The 13,327-nt window shown below is 43.6% G+C and overlaps 1 protein-coding gene across 7 annotated transcripts in view; it reads right to left on the bottom strand.

Annotated features, from left to right (window-relative positions):
* B3GLCT (beta 3-glucosyltransferase) overlaps nt 1-8,515 on the bottom strand; it is a 51,035-nt gene extending 42,520 nt beyond the window's left edge. For 2 of the 7 annotated variants that reach the window (XM_058419448.1, XM_040056552.2), the window contains exons 1-2: nt 8,373-8,510; nt 8,100-8,169 (exon numbers count right to left, since the gene is read on the bottom strand). In XM_058419448.1, the coding sequence (XP_058275431.1) occupies nt 8,100-8,154 (55 nt within the window). In that variant the 5' untranslated portion in view covers nt 8,155-8,169; nt 8,373-8,510. Of the gene's footprint in view, nt 1-5,284; nt 5,422-7,947; nt 8,027-8,099; nt 8,352-8,372 lie in introns of those variants that run through there. The other 5 variants (XM_040056550.2, XM_040056551.2, XM_040056547.1 and 2 more) reach the window with 5 other exon arrangements.
* Nucleotides 8,516-13,327: the final 4,812 nt, after the last annotated feature.

Raw genomic sequence — 13,327 nt, 5'->3', positions numbered from 1 at the left:
CCTCTCCAGCCTGCTGAGCTCCCTCTGCATGGCAGCACAACCAGCTGGTGCATCAACTCCTCCTGCACATTTCATATCCTCTGCAAAGCCCCTGAGGGTGCACGTCCCACTGTGATTAATGCAAGGCTAAACATTATTGCAGCCACCATGCCACTCATCAGAGCCCACCAAGGCACACAGCTTTCTATCCACCTCACTGACCACAAACATAGCCCATATTTCCACCAGATGTTATGACATTCTAGGAGACAGGATTGAACTCAAACACCTCGCTGAAGTTGAGATAAACAACATCCACTGTTTTCTCCACATTCATGAAGGCAGTCTGCCATCACAGAAGCTTTTGGGTTAGTTAACCATGACTGCCCACTCAAAAACATAGTGACTTCTCCCAGTCATTCTCCTGTCCTTCATATGTTTGTCTTGTCCTTCCTTGTTTGGCAGTGATACTGAGGATTATCTGCTCAACCATCTTCCCAGGGATGGAGGTACCACTTGCCAGCTTATCCTTGCCCTCCTTGAAAGACCAGGGTGATATTCTTCTAGTCTTGAGTCACCATCACCTTTCAAAGACTACCAAGTCTTGCACTGGCATTGTCAAACTCTACCAGTGTTTGTATGTGCCTGCCATCAGGTCCTGTGGAATTCTGTAAGTCCAGTTTATTTAAATGTTCCCTAAACCAGTCCTCTTCCAGTGAGATTAACTCTTCTTTGCTCCAGACTTTCTCATGAGTTTCAGGGGTCTGGGATTTCCGGAGGTGAGTCTTAATAATATCAATCAAGGCAAAGGCAGCTCCAAGTTCCCTGCCCTCTTTTCATCTCCTTTTAACCCTGTCCTCCATTCATAAGAAGGCCTATTACTATTTTCCCTTTTACTGATACACCTGCAGAAGCCCTTTTTCTTGCCTTTCACAAGTTGAATCCCTCACAAGATTGAACTCCAGGTGAGCCCTGGCTTTCCTAATGGCACACCTGCACTCTCAGATAGCGTCTCCATGTTACTCTTGGGGTGACCTGACTATTTCCATCTCATGTGCTTCTTTTTTTTTATGTTTGAGCTTTGCCAGGAGCTGTTTGTGCATGTGAGCTTCCTGCCACCTTTGCCTGCCTTCCCGCATGTGGGGATGGATCATTATTGTAGGAGATGAACCTTGAAAATCAGCCAGCTCTGACCCTGTCACACTGCAATTTCAACACTCACATATATAATTTATTCAGCAAACCAATACATGCAATGAATGCTGAAGTCTCTCGCTATATCATTATTCTTATTCCCTGTGATTTCAGAGAGGCAGCTTTCCCTCCTTTTCCAACAATTAAACATTAAAATGACTTGGTACCTTTTACATTAAGTATATCAGGAAGACTTTTTCCAGCTAATGTGTTTTAGTAAGACAAGAACTGTTCAGACTATTTTTAAGCTACTGAAGAACCACAAAACAGACTAACAGACCCCTGAAGACACCACCAAAAAAGTCTCAACGTTCTTCACCCAACAATAATGAAGTTTTTCACACACACACACAGACTGTATGAATTTATCTTCGCAACACTCTTCTACCCAATTAGCAAATCTGTTATGCACATCTAATTTGATAAAGCAGTCTTCAGAAGTCAGCTGTGGCCAAGACTGTTCTAGCTAAGCAACCTGATCTCTCATCATGGAAAGAAATAGCCTCTTCGAAGGATTTACTAGGAAAAGAGCAGCAGGAAAAGAACATAGTAAGTTTAGCCAGCCTACAACATATCAACAAAGGGACCACAGGGCAGAAAACACAGTGCCTTGGCACAAGTGGACAGTTCCAAGATGAATTCATTCCCATGCAATTCACATCAAGAGGTTTCTGAAACAGATGTTCCCAGGAGTGGAGCACTGATAGAAAAATTCTAACTCCACATCCAGCTCATGGCCAGGTCCCTTGTACAACACAGGCAGAAACTATAAATTCTCTGTGTGAGGGATATCTTTTTGTTGTGTGCAAGACATAGGTGCACAAAGAAGGATGACCTAGGTCTAGGAGCTATCAAATACTACTGTAACAAAACAGTAATTTTTTGTGCTCAAGCATCATTATTAATTCAGACAACTGCAAGGGATTTCTTTCAGTGTAACTCCCTAAAGCACATATCAACATCTGGAGCTAGAAGTACCTTTACCAAATCCAGAATATTCTCCAGTCCTTTTCTGTGTTCTAATACAGTGTCCAACCTCAGCTGGATCCCAGACTTGCCATAAAGCACAGAGAAAATATATTGCAATTTACTAGCTGGTAAGAGAAACTTACTAGCTGGTAAGAGTTCAAGCCCTGTAGGTATCACACTACCCAAAAGACCAGGGTGATTAACCATTTCTCACAAAGATACCCAAAGCAGAAAAAATTCCAGCAAGGCACCATGTAAATGCAACTTGTAATCTCGTATTTGTCACTTGATTATTTAACACACTCTGTACTTTGAAGGTTGTTAATAAACGTTGTGCATTAACATCGTGTCATCTGACACAAGCAGACAGACACAGAATGTGTCAATCGCTGCTCCTCTCCACCTTTGCTAAGTGGTCAAGAACTGAGGATAAGAAAAGGGAAGAAATTTTAGAAAGACTTTCAAGTTCTGTATTATTATCAGCCTTATCTTTATGTCTTTTGAGAGCATGACTAAAACCCACTGGAAAAGCCAGACACATTTTTGGCTCCATTCAAAACCTGGACATGTAATACGAGAATTCCTATTCAATTCCCTCAATTCCTATTTATTTTTGTCAAGTGTTCTATTATTTCCATTAAAATTTTGATAAGTAAATAGACTAGCTTGTAACACTAGAAAGTAAAACCCAGTAATTATTTTCATTATTCAGCAACCCAACAGTGCAGGATAGAAAAACAGATGTAAACATTGCAGCATTAAAACACAATACATTGTATAAATATATACAATTATATAACACATTTTATATGTAGAAGCAATCCTTTCTTTGGTAATACTCTTTCATGCATAAACAACTTTCAAACGTTTACAATTATATGTGCTTGAAGCGCAAAGGCTGTTAAAAACTGACGAGTTAACACTTCACTTTCACAGACTAATCCACCTGAGACACTTCCATTATATTCCTCTTTGACAGTCTGAGTCAAGGTTGACTGACCCCAGAGTCATTCCAATCACCTCACTGACCTGTTGGTCAATTTAAATGAGCTACAGAACAGTAACAATTCTATGACTTAATGAATGGCAAAACTGTGACTGATAATAACCACTTCAAATAATGACAGCCAGTGATTATGTTGCATGCAGTAAACATTTAAAATAGAATTTTTTTATACTTCTAATAATAATTTAATGAAAGGCCTATTTTTGTTTTGGTTGGGTTTCTTCCCACTTACAAGTTTTCAAAGAACATAAGATTCTATGGATTGACATGATTCCAGAGAAAATCTGCACTGATGCTGTCAGTCAAAGAGATGGGATCTTCTGTTACGAGACAACCTGTGAGCACTATAAATTAGGTTTTTTTGTATTTATATGCAAGCTTCTGTAATATTGCTTCACTGTTGCCACCCTTTCAGCCTCAGACTCTGGTCTAGCCAGATAAGAATGTATTACAGATTCATGAGCACAAAATGGGGAGAGAGCAGGGGGAGGAGGAAGAGGAAAGGCTGATGCAAGCAAATTTACAGCATCTGAAGCTTTTCATAAAATAAAAGCAACTAGTCATATTTCTTTACACAAATAGTACATATGGGAAGAAGGCAGCTGAAATCACCACTTCGAACCACTGGATGAATGCTGTGTACAACATTATCTTTGTAAATCTTTGTAAAAGGCACGAAAAACAGAAGAAGAAAAAGCATCATCATGATCCCTTCTGATTACCTAGAAGTTAACACCATACAAATCATATAAATACATTTTCCCATTCTGTAAGCTGCCACTTGCAAGCTGGAATTTATGAAATTACCTAACTACCAACAGACAAGCTGTTTGCTTCTGTGCAAAGCAATCCAAATTATTTCTGTTTTCAAAGAACAAACTTACTATCCAGGCCATCTCAAAAGCATGGGTTATTTGGGAAAGGACAGACTCTGCAACATAAACAGGTATTTAAAAAAACAAAAGAAACCCACAATTCTGCAGGAAGCTTCTGCTGGATAAATTCCATACAAGCATTAATCAAGACCTACTAAACAAGAAGGCAAGCGTTTCCATTTCTGCTTTCTACCTGCATGGACATAGGTATGTATGCATGTACAATAACTACAGATAGGGGGAAAACTGATCCTGCTATTCTCTGACTGTGATTACAGGTGCTATATTACCTTACTGAAGCAAAACTACTTCCCCCAGAAAGAATGAAACACAGCTTTAGGAAGAGTTGTGGAGTGTTGGGACCCCTCCAAAAACCAAGCTGTGTCAGTGAAAGGAAAAGTGTTGAGCAAAAGAAAAACCAAAATGTCGCAGCTTTACTTTGCTGAAAGCATGATTTATTAGCACCAGTTTTCCCTGCATGATTTTGATGCACTAGCCACTAGAAGCGAAGAGAATCAAATCCGAAGGCTCACAGCAAGCCGACAAGCCTATGCTGACAGAGATGGAAATAGTCAGGAAGAGAAAGAATGAGAAACAGAACAGATGTAAACATTTAGTTCTGTCTCTTACACTCACGTCAACAGCTCCCAACTCCAGGAGCCTGTAGCAACCCAATCGCGGGCATACTACTAACTCTGCTCCTTTCATCTTCTCCCGCCTGACCAGACATGAAAGCCATCTCTAAAACACATTAATTAATTTTTCTCCTCTCGGCTGGCATTTTAGGCGGGCGGTTTTACCTTTCCCCCCCGCCCTGAGCAGAACGCCCCGTCAGCGCGGCGCTGCCCAGACGCTAGCACGAGTGCTCCGCGGTTGCACCAAGCTGTTCCCGATGCCAGGGCCGCTCTCCCCGGCGCGGGCTGTCCCTGCCCGCAGTCCCTGGCCCCGCACGCCGCCCCGGGGCCGGGAGGCGCTGCCGGCGCTGTTCCCGCAGCCGGGGCCGCGCAGGGACCCCGCGCCGCCCGGCCGCGCTCCAGCCCGGATCGCCAACAAACTTCGGCGACAGGGAGAGCTCGGCTCCCCCGCCCGCTTCCCCGCGCGGGGCGGGACAGAGCGGGCAGGAAGCGGCGGCGCCGGCTCCGGCGCCGCTCCGAGCTCTCCGTGCCCTCCTGCCTGCCATCACCTCCTCGGAGGGGCCGAGCGTCCCGGGTCTCCTCCCTTCACCTCGCCATGGCGTCCCGGCCCGGCCCCCGCCACTCACCCCGAGCGCGGAGCGGCGGGAGAAGGAAGACGAGGTGGGCGCAGGCAGCGAAGAGGAGCCAGCGGCTGCAGCCGGGCTCCCGAGACATGTCGGCGGGGGCCGCTGAGCCGCACGGCGCGGGGGAGGAGGCGAGGGGCACGGTGCGCCCGGCTGCCCGCCTCTGCAGCAGGAGCGCGGGCGGGCGGCCTCCGGCTGGTGGCGGTGCCGCGGTCGCCGCCTGCCTGCCCGCCCTCCTCCTCCTCCTGCTGCCGCCGCCTTCCCCTTCCCTCCTCCCGGCAGGACCGGCCGCCAGCGCCGGCAGCAGGGGGAGGCGCTCGGCGCCCGCCGCGCCCTCTGGCGGCGGCAGCGAGAGAGGCAGCGCCCTGCGGCCGCGCCGTGCTCGTCACGGGACACCCGCCGCCCCCGGGGACAGGGAGGGAGCATCCCGCCCGAGACATTCCCGGTAAGCACGGCTCTCCTCAGGCACTAACGCTTCCTCACCGTCCGTTAGAACAGGCTGCCAGGGAGGTGGTGCGGTCACCGGCTTCGGAGGCGTTTAAGGAAGGCTGGATGTGGCGCTCGGTGCCCTGGTGGTGTTCAGTCAAGGGTTGGACTCGATGATCTCAGAGGTCTTTTCTAGCCTAATCGGTTCTGTTATTGTGAAATGTTACCCAGCACTCCAACAGGGACCTCATCCACCAAAGCAAGAGACCTAACTCATCTCTAAAACAGCCCTTACATGGCACCTTCAGAGAGCCTTTCCTAAACAACCTGTGTGACCAGGAATGGGGACACGGGGCGCAGCACAGAGTACAGGTATGTGACCTGGAGCACACAGCCTTGGCACTGGAAACTCCACAGCTAAAATAACCCACCCTATCTGGCTAAAGAAACGCAGACTTGGAGCTGCACAAAAGTGGTTTTTAAGAGTTACACAGAGGACAAAGTAGATTCTAACATGCATTTATGTCACGATACGGATAGTAAATTTGGATATAACAGAGCCACCGACCAATGAAGAAAAATCAAGAAAAATGTGCCAAACCCTGTTAGCAAACAAAAAAATGACCCCACATGAATCCTGGCACAAGGAAAAAGAAACCATCCACAGCAATGTCAAATTTGTCCTAGTGAAGCACCCCACATGTTAACAACTTGTTTTAAGTGCCCCCATGCACCCCAGAATTAAGGTGCGGTCCTTCAGACTCACAGAAGTCACAGGAAAACAAGCAGTGATAGGACTAGAAACTCAGCAGTGCATAGAAGTTTTTCAGTGCAATGTTATTCTTTCTTTTTTTTTTTTCCTTGTAACAATTAGATTTGTATTATTAATTTCACATATAAACTATGGTAGAGAGAAACAAAAAAATCTTAGTATATAACATGTAAGGTGTGCCTCCTCTTTGCACTTAAACATGATTTGGAGCATAACACCTGGTGCCCCTATGTAACAATTCCTTTCACGTTCGCTACATATAAACATGAATTCCAGCCAGGTCTATTTCTATACATTTTCCCATCAAATACCTTTCACACAGACCCCTCCCAGCAACTCAACCATTCAGTATGAGCTGACCTTACTGGAGAAAAAATGGTGCAGAGTCCAGCTCAGCCATAACCTATCTTTAATCCAGAAAGGCCAAACAACACAGGACCCAACTTGGATCTTCAAAGCAATGCAGCCTTTAGATCTATGGCATTCTTCTCCTGACAAGAGAAGTGTTATCCTGCTAGGATACCTTGAATATGCCAGAGAAGTGATTGTGAAGATGAATGGAAACCTTTTTGCAGTGATAAACACTCACTCCCACTGCAAGCCCAGGCAAGCTTATCTATATCATAGTAACTTGGTAGTAAACCTCACACTTTCCTTTAAAACTATCACAATAGAAATACGTTAGCCAGACTTCTTTGGAGTACTCAACCTGCTTTATGTATTTTCTAAACACACACCCCCTGATATCACAAGAGAAGGGAAAATGAGGCACAAGTGTGAAGAACAACAGCTTGTTATTTGCCTTACAGAACAACTGCTTGTTGCTGACATTCTAATTCACTTAACTGTATATCTGCATTTGCTTGGTTTTCCTTATAAGTTTCATCAGTGTTTCCCCACCCCCCTTATTCCACTCTGTTTTGTGCTGGTTTCTTCACAAATTCACATCACAAAGATCATGCCCACAACACCTGGGATAAACATAAGACCTTTCACTTTCAAAATGGTTACAATACACCCATATTCCAATATTTCTCCATGCAGCAAGTCTATAAGGAAAAAAACACCCCAGCCTTTTGCTGAGATGGAATAAGTGTCTTAGCATATCACAAATATAAGAAAAAAACTCCATTGTAACAACCTCCAAAAAACATGGAACTCTATAATGAAATGTGGTGTTCTCCAACTGCTATGAAAAATAGCACTCAAGTGTTTTAAACCTTATATTTAGGTCTGTGAGGAAGTAGGAAATAAAGGTTTTTCTTGAATTCTACTCTTCTTACACACTCAGATTGTGTTTGTTTGTTATTCTAACTAGCCCACTGAGAATTTCTATCTCAGGAAGGTTAATAATAATAATGAACTTTCTGTTAAGGAACACAGATGTTCACACCACCACCAAGCCTCCTTTCTTTATAGTACTACATATATTTTAGATTCCTAAATAATACAAATGTTGCTGTCCCACCTTTGCAAAGGCTGGTATGCAATTCAAAGGTAGTTTGCCCTTTGCGCAGGCACTGCAGCAGTGCCTCTGTCATCTCTTTCTATAGAGCAAAACAGAGAAATTATGAATCAGACAAGAGCAATTACTGAGTTAGAGAACTTGACTGCAACTACCTTGTTCTTTTAGCCATTTGAGAAAGGTTTCATCCAGGAATAACAGAGCTTCCATGTCGCAGCAGCCCTCCTATAAGAATGCAAAAAGGAGCTGAGGCACAGGCTTCTTGTTAAACACAGTGTGAAAAGGGTCCTGGTTTATTCCTCTTTAGAAGTCAGCCATCCTGACTCAAACTTTTCAATGACTGGCTGCAGCAAGCTCCTACTCTAGGTTTCCCTTGCAGCCTCTGACTGCTGGGTATTAGTTTGCACACTCTGAATGCAGGCTTTTACCTAGCTAGACTGTGACTGCAGGTTCCAGCAAGAGGCTCTAACTGCAGACCCAGACCGACCTCACAGCAGTGATTCTCTCCCCAGAAATCCTGCTTCATGAGACCCTCCTTCATGCTCCCCAAGGTTCCTCCTCCATCATGATCCTCCCCTGACTCGATAACCCCCCTCTTTTATCTCACTCATCCTTATTGGATACAGCTGTTACTCATCAGGGACAAGGCTATATTGGTTAATTAACACAGCTGTTACTTATCAGGGGTAAGGTCACCCGTATTCCCTTCTCCTACATTTCCATAGTTCCTATCTAGGTAGGGAGGAAAGACCTCCCTGTCAGAGACAGCCCTGCAGATTATAAGTTCTGTTCCAGCTCTTCCTCAGGCTTCTGCAGTTGGACCTCTCTGTCCTACTCTGGAAGTTATGTAAGGAGGGGCATAACTTTAAGCGATGATTAATCCCATGGAAATGAGCAAAACCAATCTAAATGAGTTTAGAATCAAACAATTACTTTTTAAAATTACAACATGCATTTGGAAACAGAATTTCTCAGCTTTCAGCTACTGGAGGCAGCTATTTGATGCCAATTTCTGTCCATTATTATATACCCTAAAATACTGGTATGCTGGGAATACACCTACATTTGTCAAACACTAGGCAGTGGGCTTGAGCAAGGGAGCTGTGATACTCTGCGGTGCTCAGATCTGAACTACACTCACTTGTCCCCTTTGGACCACTCTAAACAGATCTCCATGCGAGAAACCTGCAATAGCAGGGAAAGCCCCCCCACACCATAAACATGAATCAGTCAGTGACACTTGGCCCGGGACTTGCCCCATCTTGCTCAGAAGTGATAACATTGCGGTGCCACTATGTGCATGCTGTAAACCTGACAACCAAATTACTGAGGGAACTCTGCGCTCCAGCCAACCCCTGTGGCAGCCCACGGTGTAGTCTCAGTTTAGTCTCTCTTCTTCCTGTTCTTAATTAAAATTTGAGGACTCCATTTGAGCTAAGTCTTAGAGCCTTCAATCAAAGCTTTATAGAGAACTACTGTGCGGCTGTAGCAAAGAATCCCAGGAAGAGAGTTCAACCAAGCAATTTTTCATGATAGAGACTGCTGTTATTAAATCACACACTCTCTAGAAAGGACTTGGAAAAACACTGGGTGTGAAGCAATCAGTCACAGAATCTCATAAGATTGTAAAGATGGATCAAAAACAATTCCTTTCCTATGGGGCAGTGATGAGTGCTTAACTGTCTCTGACATTCAGCTCCTCTGCCTTCTGGCAGAGAAACAGTGAAAATACCATCTGCGACATATCTTCTGGTGCTCATTTAGGATTGTCCAAGAGGCAGAATATATGCAGTCAAGGGAGGAGGCAGGACACAGGAATTTCAACATCTTTGAATGATTACGGACAAGAAACAGAAGATATATCAAGCTGTGGAACTTAACACAGGTCCCCGGTGTTCAGGTGATGAGATTATGAGATGCTCTTGTCTACTGTACTGCACACAGTCAAGGAGAAAATTCTATAGGCAGACGTAGAAGCTTTTCAGTCTTTATTATAAGACTGAAAAATGGCATGTTGCCCACTCCCTTGGTCAAATGAACAGCTTGCCTAAGGAACTGTCAGACTTGCTGCTCACTCCTGTTTGGTCTCCTGCTGCTTCCATCTGACACAGAACTGCCTCTACCAAGCTCATCTGAGCTCTTTATATTTTCCCTGCTGAAATGAAGCTATTTAAAAATACTAAACGTTCATCCTAAACTACCTGATCCTGTGTTTTAATGAATTAATGAAAATATTACCTTGTCAATGAAAAGTCAAAATATAGATAAACAATAAGGGATTTAACTGAGCAAAATAATGTATGAACAAAATGCTTCCATAAGTTTTAAAGGGTTTAGTGGCTACATTAACTACTTTCCCCAGTTTCTAATTCTTACAAGAAAAGAAACAGTGGTGTAAAGAATTGTCCACTTTTCTCAACCACGTACTAAGTCATAGTGGCAGGGAAAAAGAATGAGGCAAATTGTTCAAGAAACACTGGAGTGGGTGGTTAAATAATGTTCTATGAATTTGTCTTGAACATTTCTGCTGGTTTGATGTGCTGCAAATATCATGATCCTTCAAGCATTGATTAACCTGCATCAGCTCCTGGGATCTGTGCCTCAAGATGTCCCATGCCTCGTAAATAATTTCCATATATTTCGTTTTACCTTATACCTTATTACAGCTGCCCTGTAAACCATGACAGTTCAGAAACCACCTGAAACATCGTTATGACATCCCAATTTGGCAGCCAGGAAAAAAAAATTCCTTGAGAGTGGAAGAGACAAGCAGTCACAGTAATATCCAGAGATGTTCAGCCAGCATGGAACATCTCAATAAGGCTTTAGACTCTGGAAAAATCCATCCTATAACATGATGACACCAAAGACTTTGGGATATGTCTTACAGCTTTTAATGCCAGTAATCTCAAGAAGCAAGGGGGCTGCATACTTAGATGTGAACACTAAACAATGGCAGGTACATAACAGCTAGTTTCTTCAGCTGAAGTAGTTTTCTTTTGAACCAGCTCAAGTGTGCACAGTCATCATGCCGTTGAACAAGCAGAGCTGGAAAATTGTGCCGCTTCAGGAGTACCTTTGAGCTGGGTGTTGGACCAGATGGCCTCAAAACATCTTTCCCATTTTAATTATTCTCTTATGCTGAGATGGTAGGGAGAAGAATAGAAAAAGACATGGCACCTACCTGACACATACCTGCAGACAAAATCAGTCACATTTGGATATGTAAACTCACTCTCACTACCAACAACAGAAGTTGGTATTTGCTGCCGGTATTGGTATTTGCACTTAGGCAAAACAGCAGTTTAAAGTCAGCTTATCAATCATTATTGAAGGTAAAATGGTTCAGTTCTGAGCTTGCCAACCATCCTTGCTTATGAGTAAGCCACCTAAGAACCATCCCTTGATATGAACAAAGCAACATGAAATATCTTTTATGCAATAAAAATAGATTCGATAGTCTAAAAAGGAGTTCTGCATCCTGATTGTCTTCACTCAAAGGTGGACATCTTTGTCTTGTCCTTCTCAGTGACATAAGGGAAACAAGGGCTGGGATGGTTAACCACATGAGCAGCTTATTGATCAAAACTGACAGGAGGAACCGGAGCACTGCTCGCTCAGAAGTTTGCAGCTATGAAGTGGCTCTTAAGAGTCATTACAGCCTTCTGTCACTTCAGAGCAACTGCACTCATCACAGCCTGTATTAGCCTCAAAGCAGTTTTAGATTATGTCCCCCTGCAATTGCTCCCTTAGGACTCTTTCATTCTGCTTTCAATATGGGAAGTTAAACAGAACTGGACCAAAAAAACCCCACAGAATGCCACATGTGGTACAGAACCATTCAAGTACAACAACATCAAGGCAACACAACACAGGGAAACTACAAAAGTCAAAGGAAGTTTGAGAGTTAGATGGCAACGTCATTTGGGGAAACCTTGCCCAAACCCTCAAAATACACAGTCCTAAATCAAAACCTCTCAGTTAACAGTCTGGAGAAATTGCTTTGTGACCAAGCAGTATGGCACGCTGGGCATAACAGCAGTACCAAGTTTTACACAGCTCTACAGAAAACAAAACCAATCCTAAGAAAATTACCATGACCTACACAGTAAACCTCAATAACAAGCTTTGTGTAGACATCATGGAAACCAATTAGTTTGTTGAATTTTACCTAAAAAGCTGTAAAAACTTGGTGTACTGGGTCTGGCCAGGATGGAGTTAAATTCCTTCACAAGAGCCCATACAGCGCTATCCTTCCCCCCCACCAAGCTGAGCAGGAAATTGTGAGAGGACCCAAACTGGCCAAGGGCATATTCCATACTATATAAAATTATGCTACCCAGTAGAATCTGGGTTAGAAGAAGAGGTTTGTGTGTGTGGCCTCCAAGGTGGCCAATGTCTGGAGTTTGGCTAGGCACTGCACGAAGGGGTGGCAAACAATTGCCTTAGCATCACTTGGGTCTTTCCCCCTTCATTTAGTAAAGTGTCTTTATCTCAGCCCACAGCTTTTGCTCTCCTTTTATGCACTGTCATGCTGGGGGGAGAAGGAAGTGTGAGGAAGCACCTGTGGGAGTGCTCAAATGTTGGCAAGGCTCAACCCACAGCCCTTGGTAACAATCTCTTCTAGATCAATGGCATTCTGGTCTTTTCATCACAATTATTTGGTGGTGAATTTACTGTAACACATTGTGGTCTGAATAGTAAGTTTGAAAGACAAATTATTGTTTCCAGCAGATTTATTTACTACAGAATATACCATGTTAAAACCATGGGGTGGGATTGAACAGGGTTTAGAAAAAAACTGAAGAGGTTCTTTCATATCCACTCACAGCAGAACCCAGGCCTCTTCTCAGATCATGGAGACACCAGAAATCAAAAGTATCCTTCAGCTGTGCAAGGCATTGACTCCCAGTTCCTGGCTGACACTAAGCTTTAAACCTTGTTGGATCTAAAGGGCACTTCCTTGTTTTAATTTTAAGACATTATTTCTCATCATATCCTTAATGGGCCTAGAGGAAGTCCTTACATAATTTTTCAATACTTGAGAAATAGTTGCTTGTTTCTTTTCAGTTTCTGTTCCCACTAAAGAGAATAAAAAGTAGAATGCTTCTCATGTTAGATCACCGGTCGTCACCCATTCTCATAGTGTATATTTAAAGCTTCTGTCTCACTCTTCAGCTCTGAACCTATCTGTTACTTCAAATTTATTTGTAAGGCTCTAAAAGAAGAATGAAAGGTCTTGAACTCAAAGAACTGCACTGTGATGAGTTCTGGAGGAATATAAACCTACAGAGCTGGCCAGACTATGCACTACAAACAGATAATCCAAGAAATGTATTTTAATGATCTGCTCTTTAATTCTGCAATTAAAGATTCTAGTTAA

The sequence above is a fragment of the Hirundo rustica genome, chromosome 2, assembly GCF_015227805.2.
Source record: "Hirundo rustica isolate bHirRus1 chromosome 2, bHirRus1.pri.v3, whole genome shotgun sequence".
Taxonomy (NCBI): domain Eukaryota; kingdom Metazoa; phylum Chordata; class Aves; order Passeriformes; family Hirundinidae; genus Hirundo; species Hirundo rustica.
This window is presented reverse-complemented; position numbering and strand designations above follow the sequence as displayed.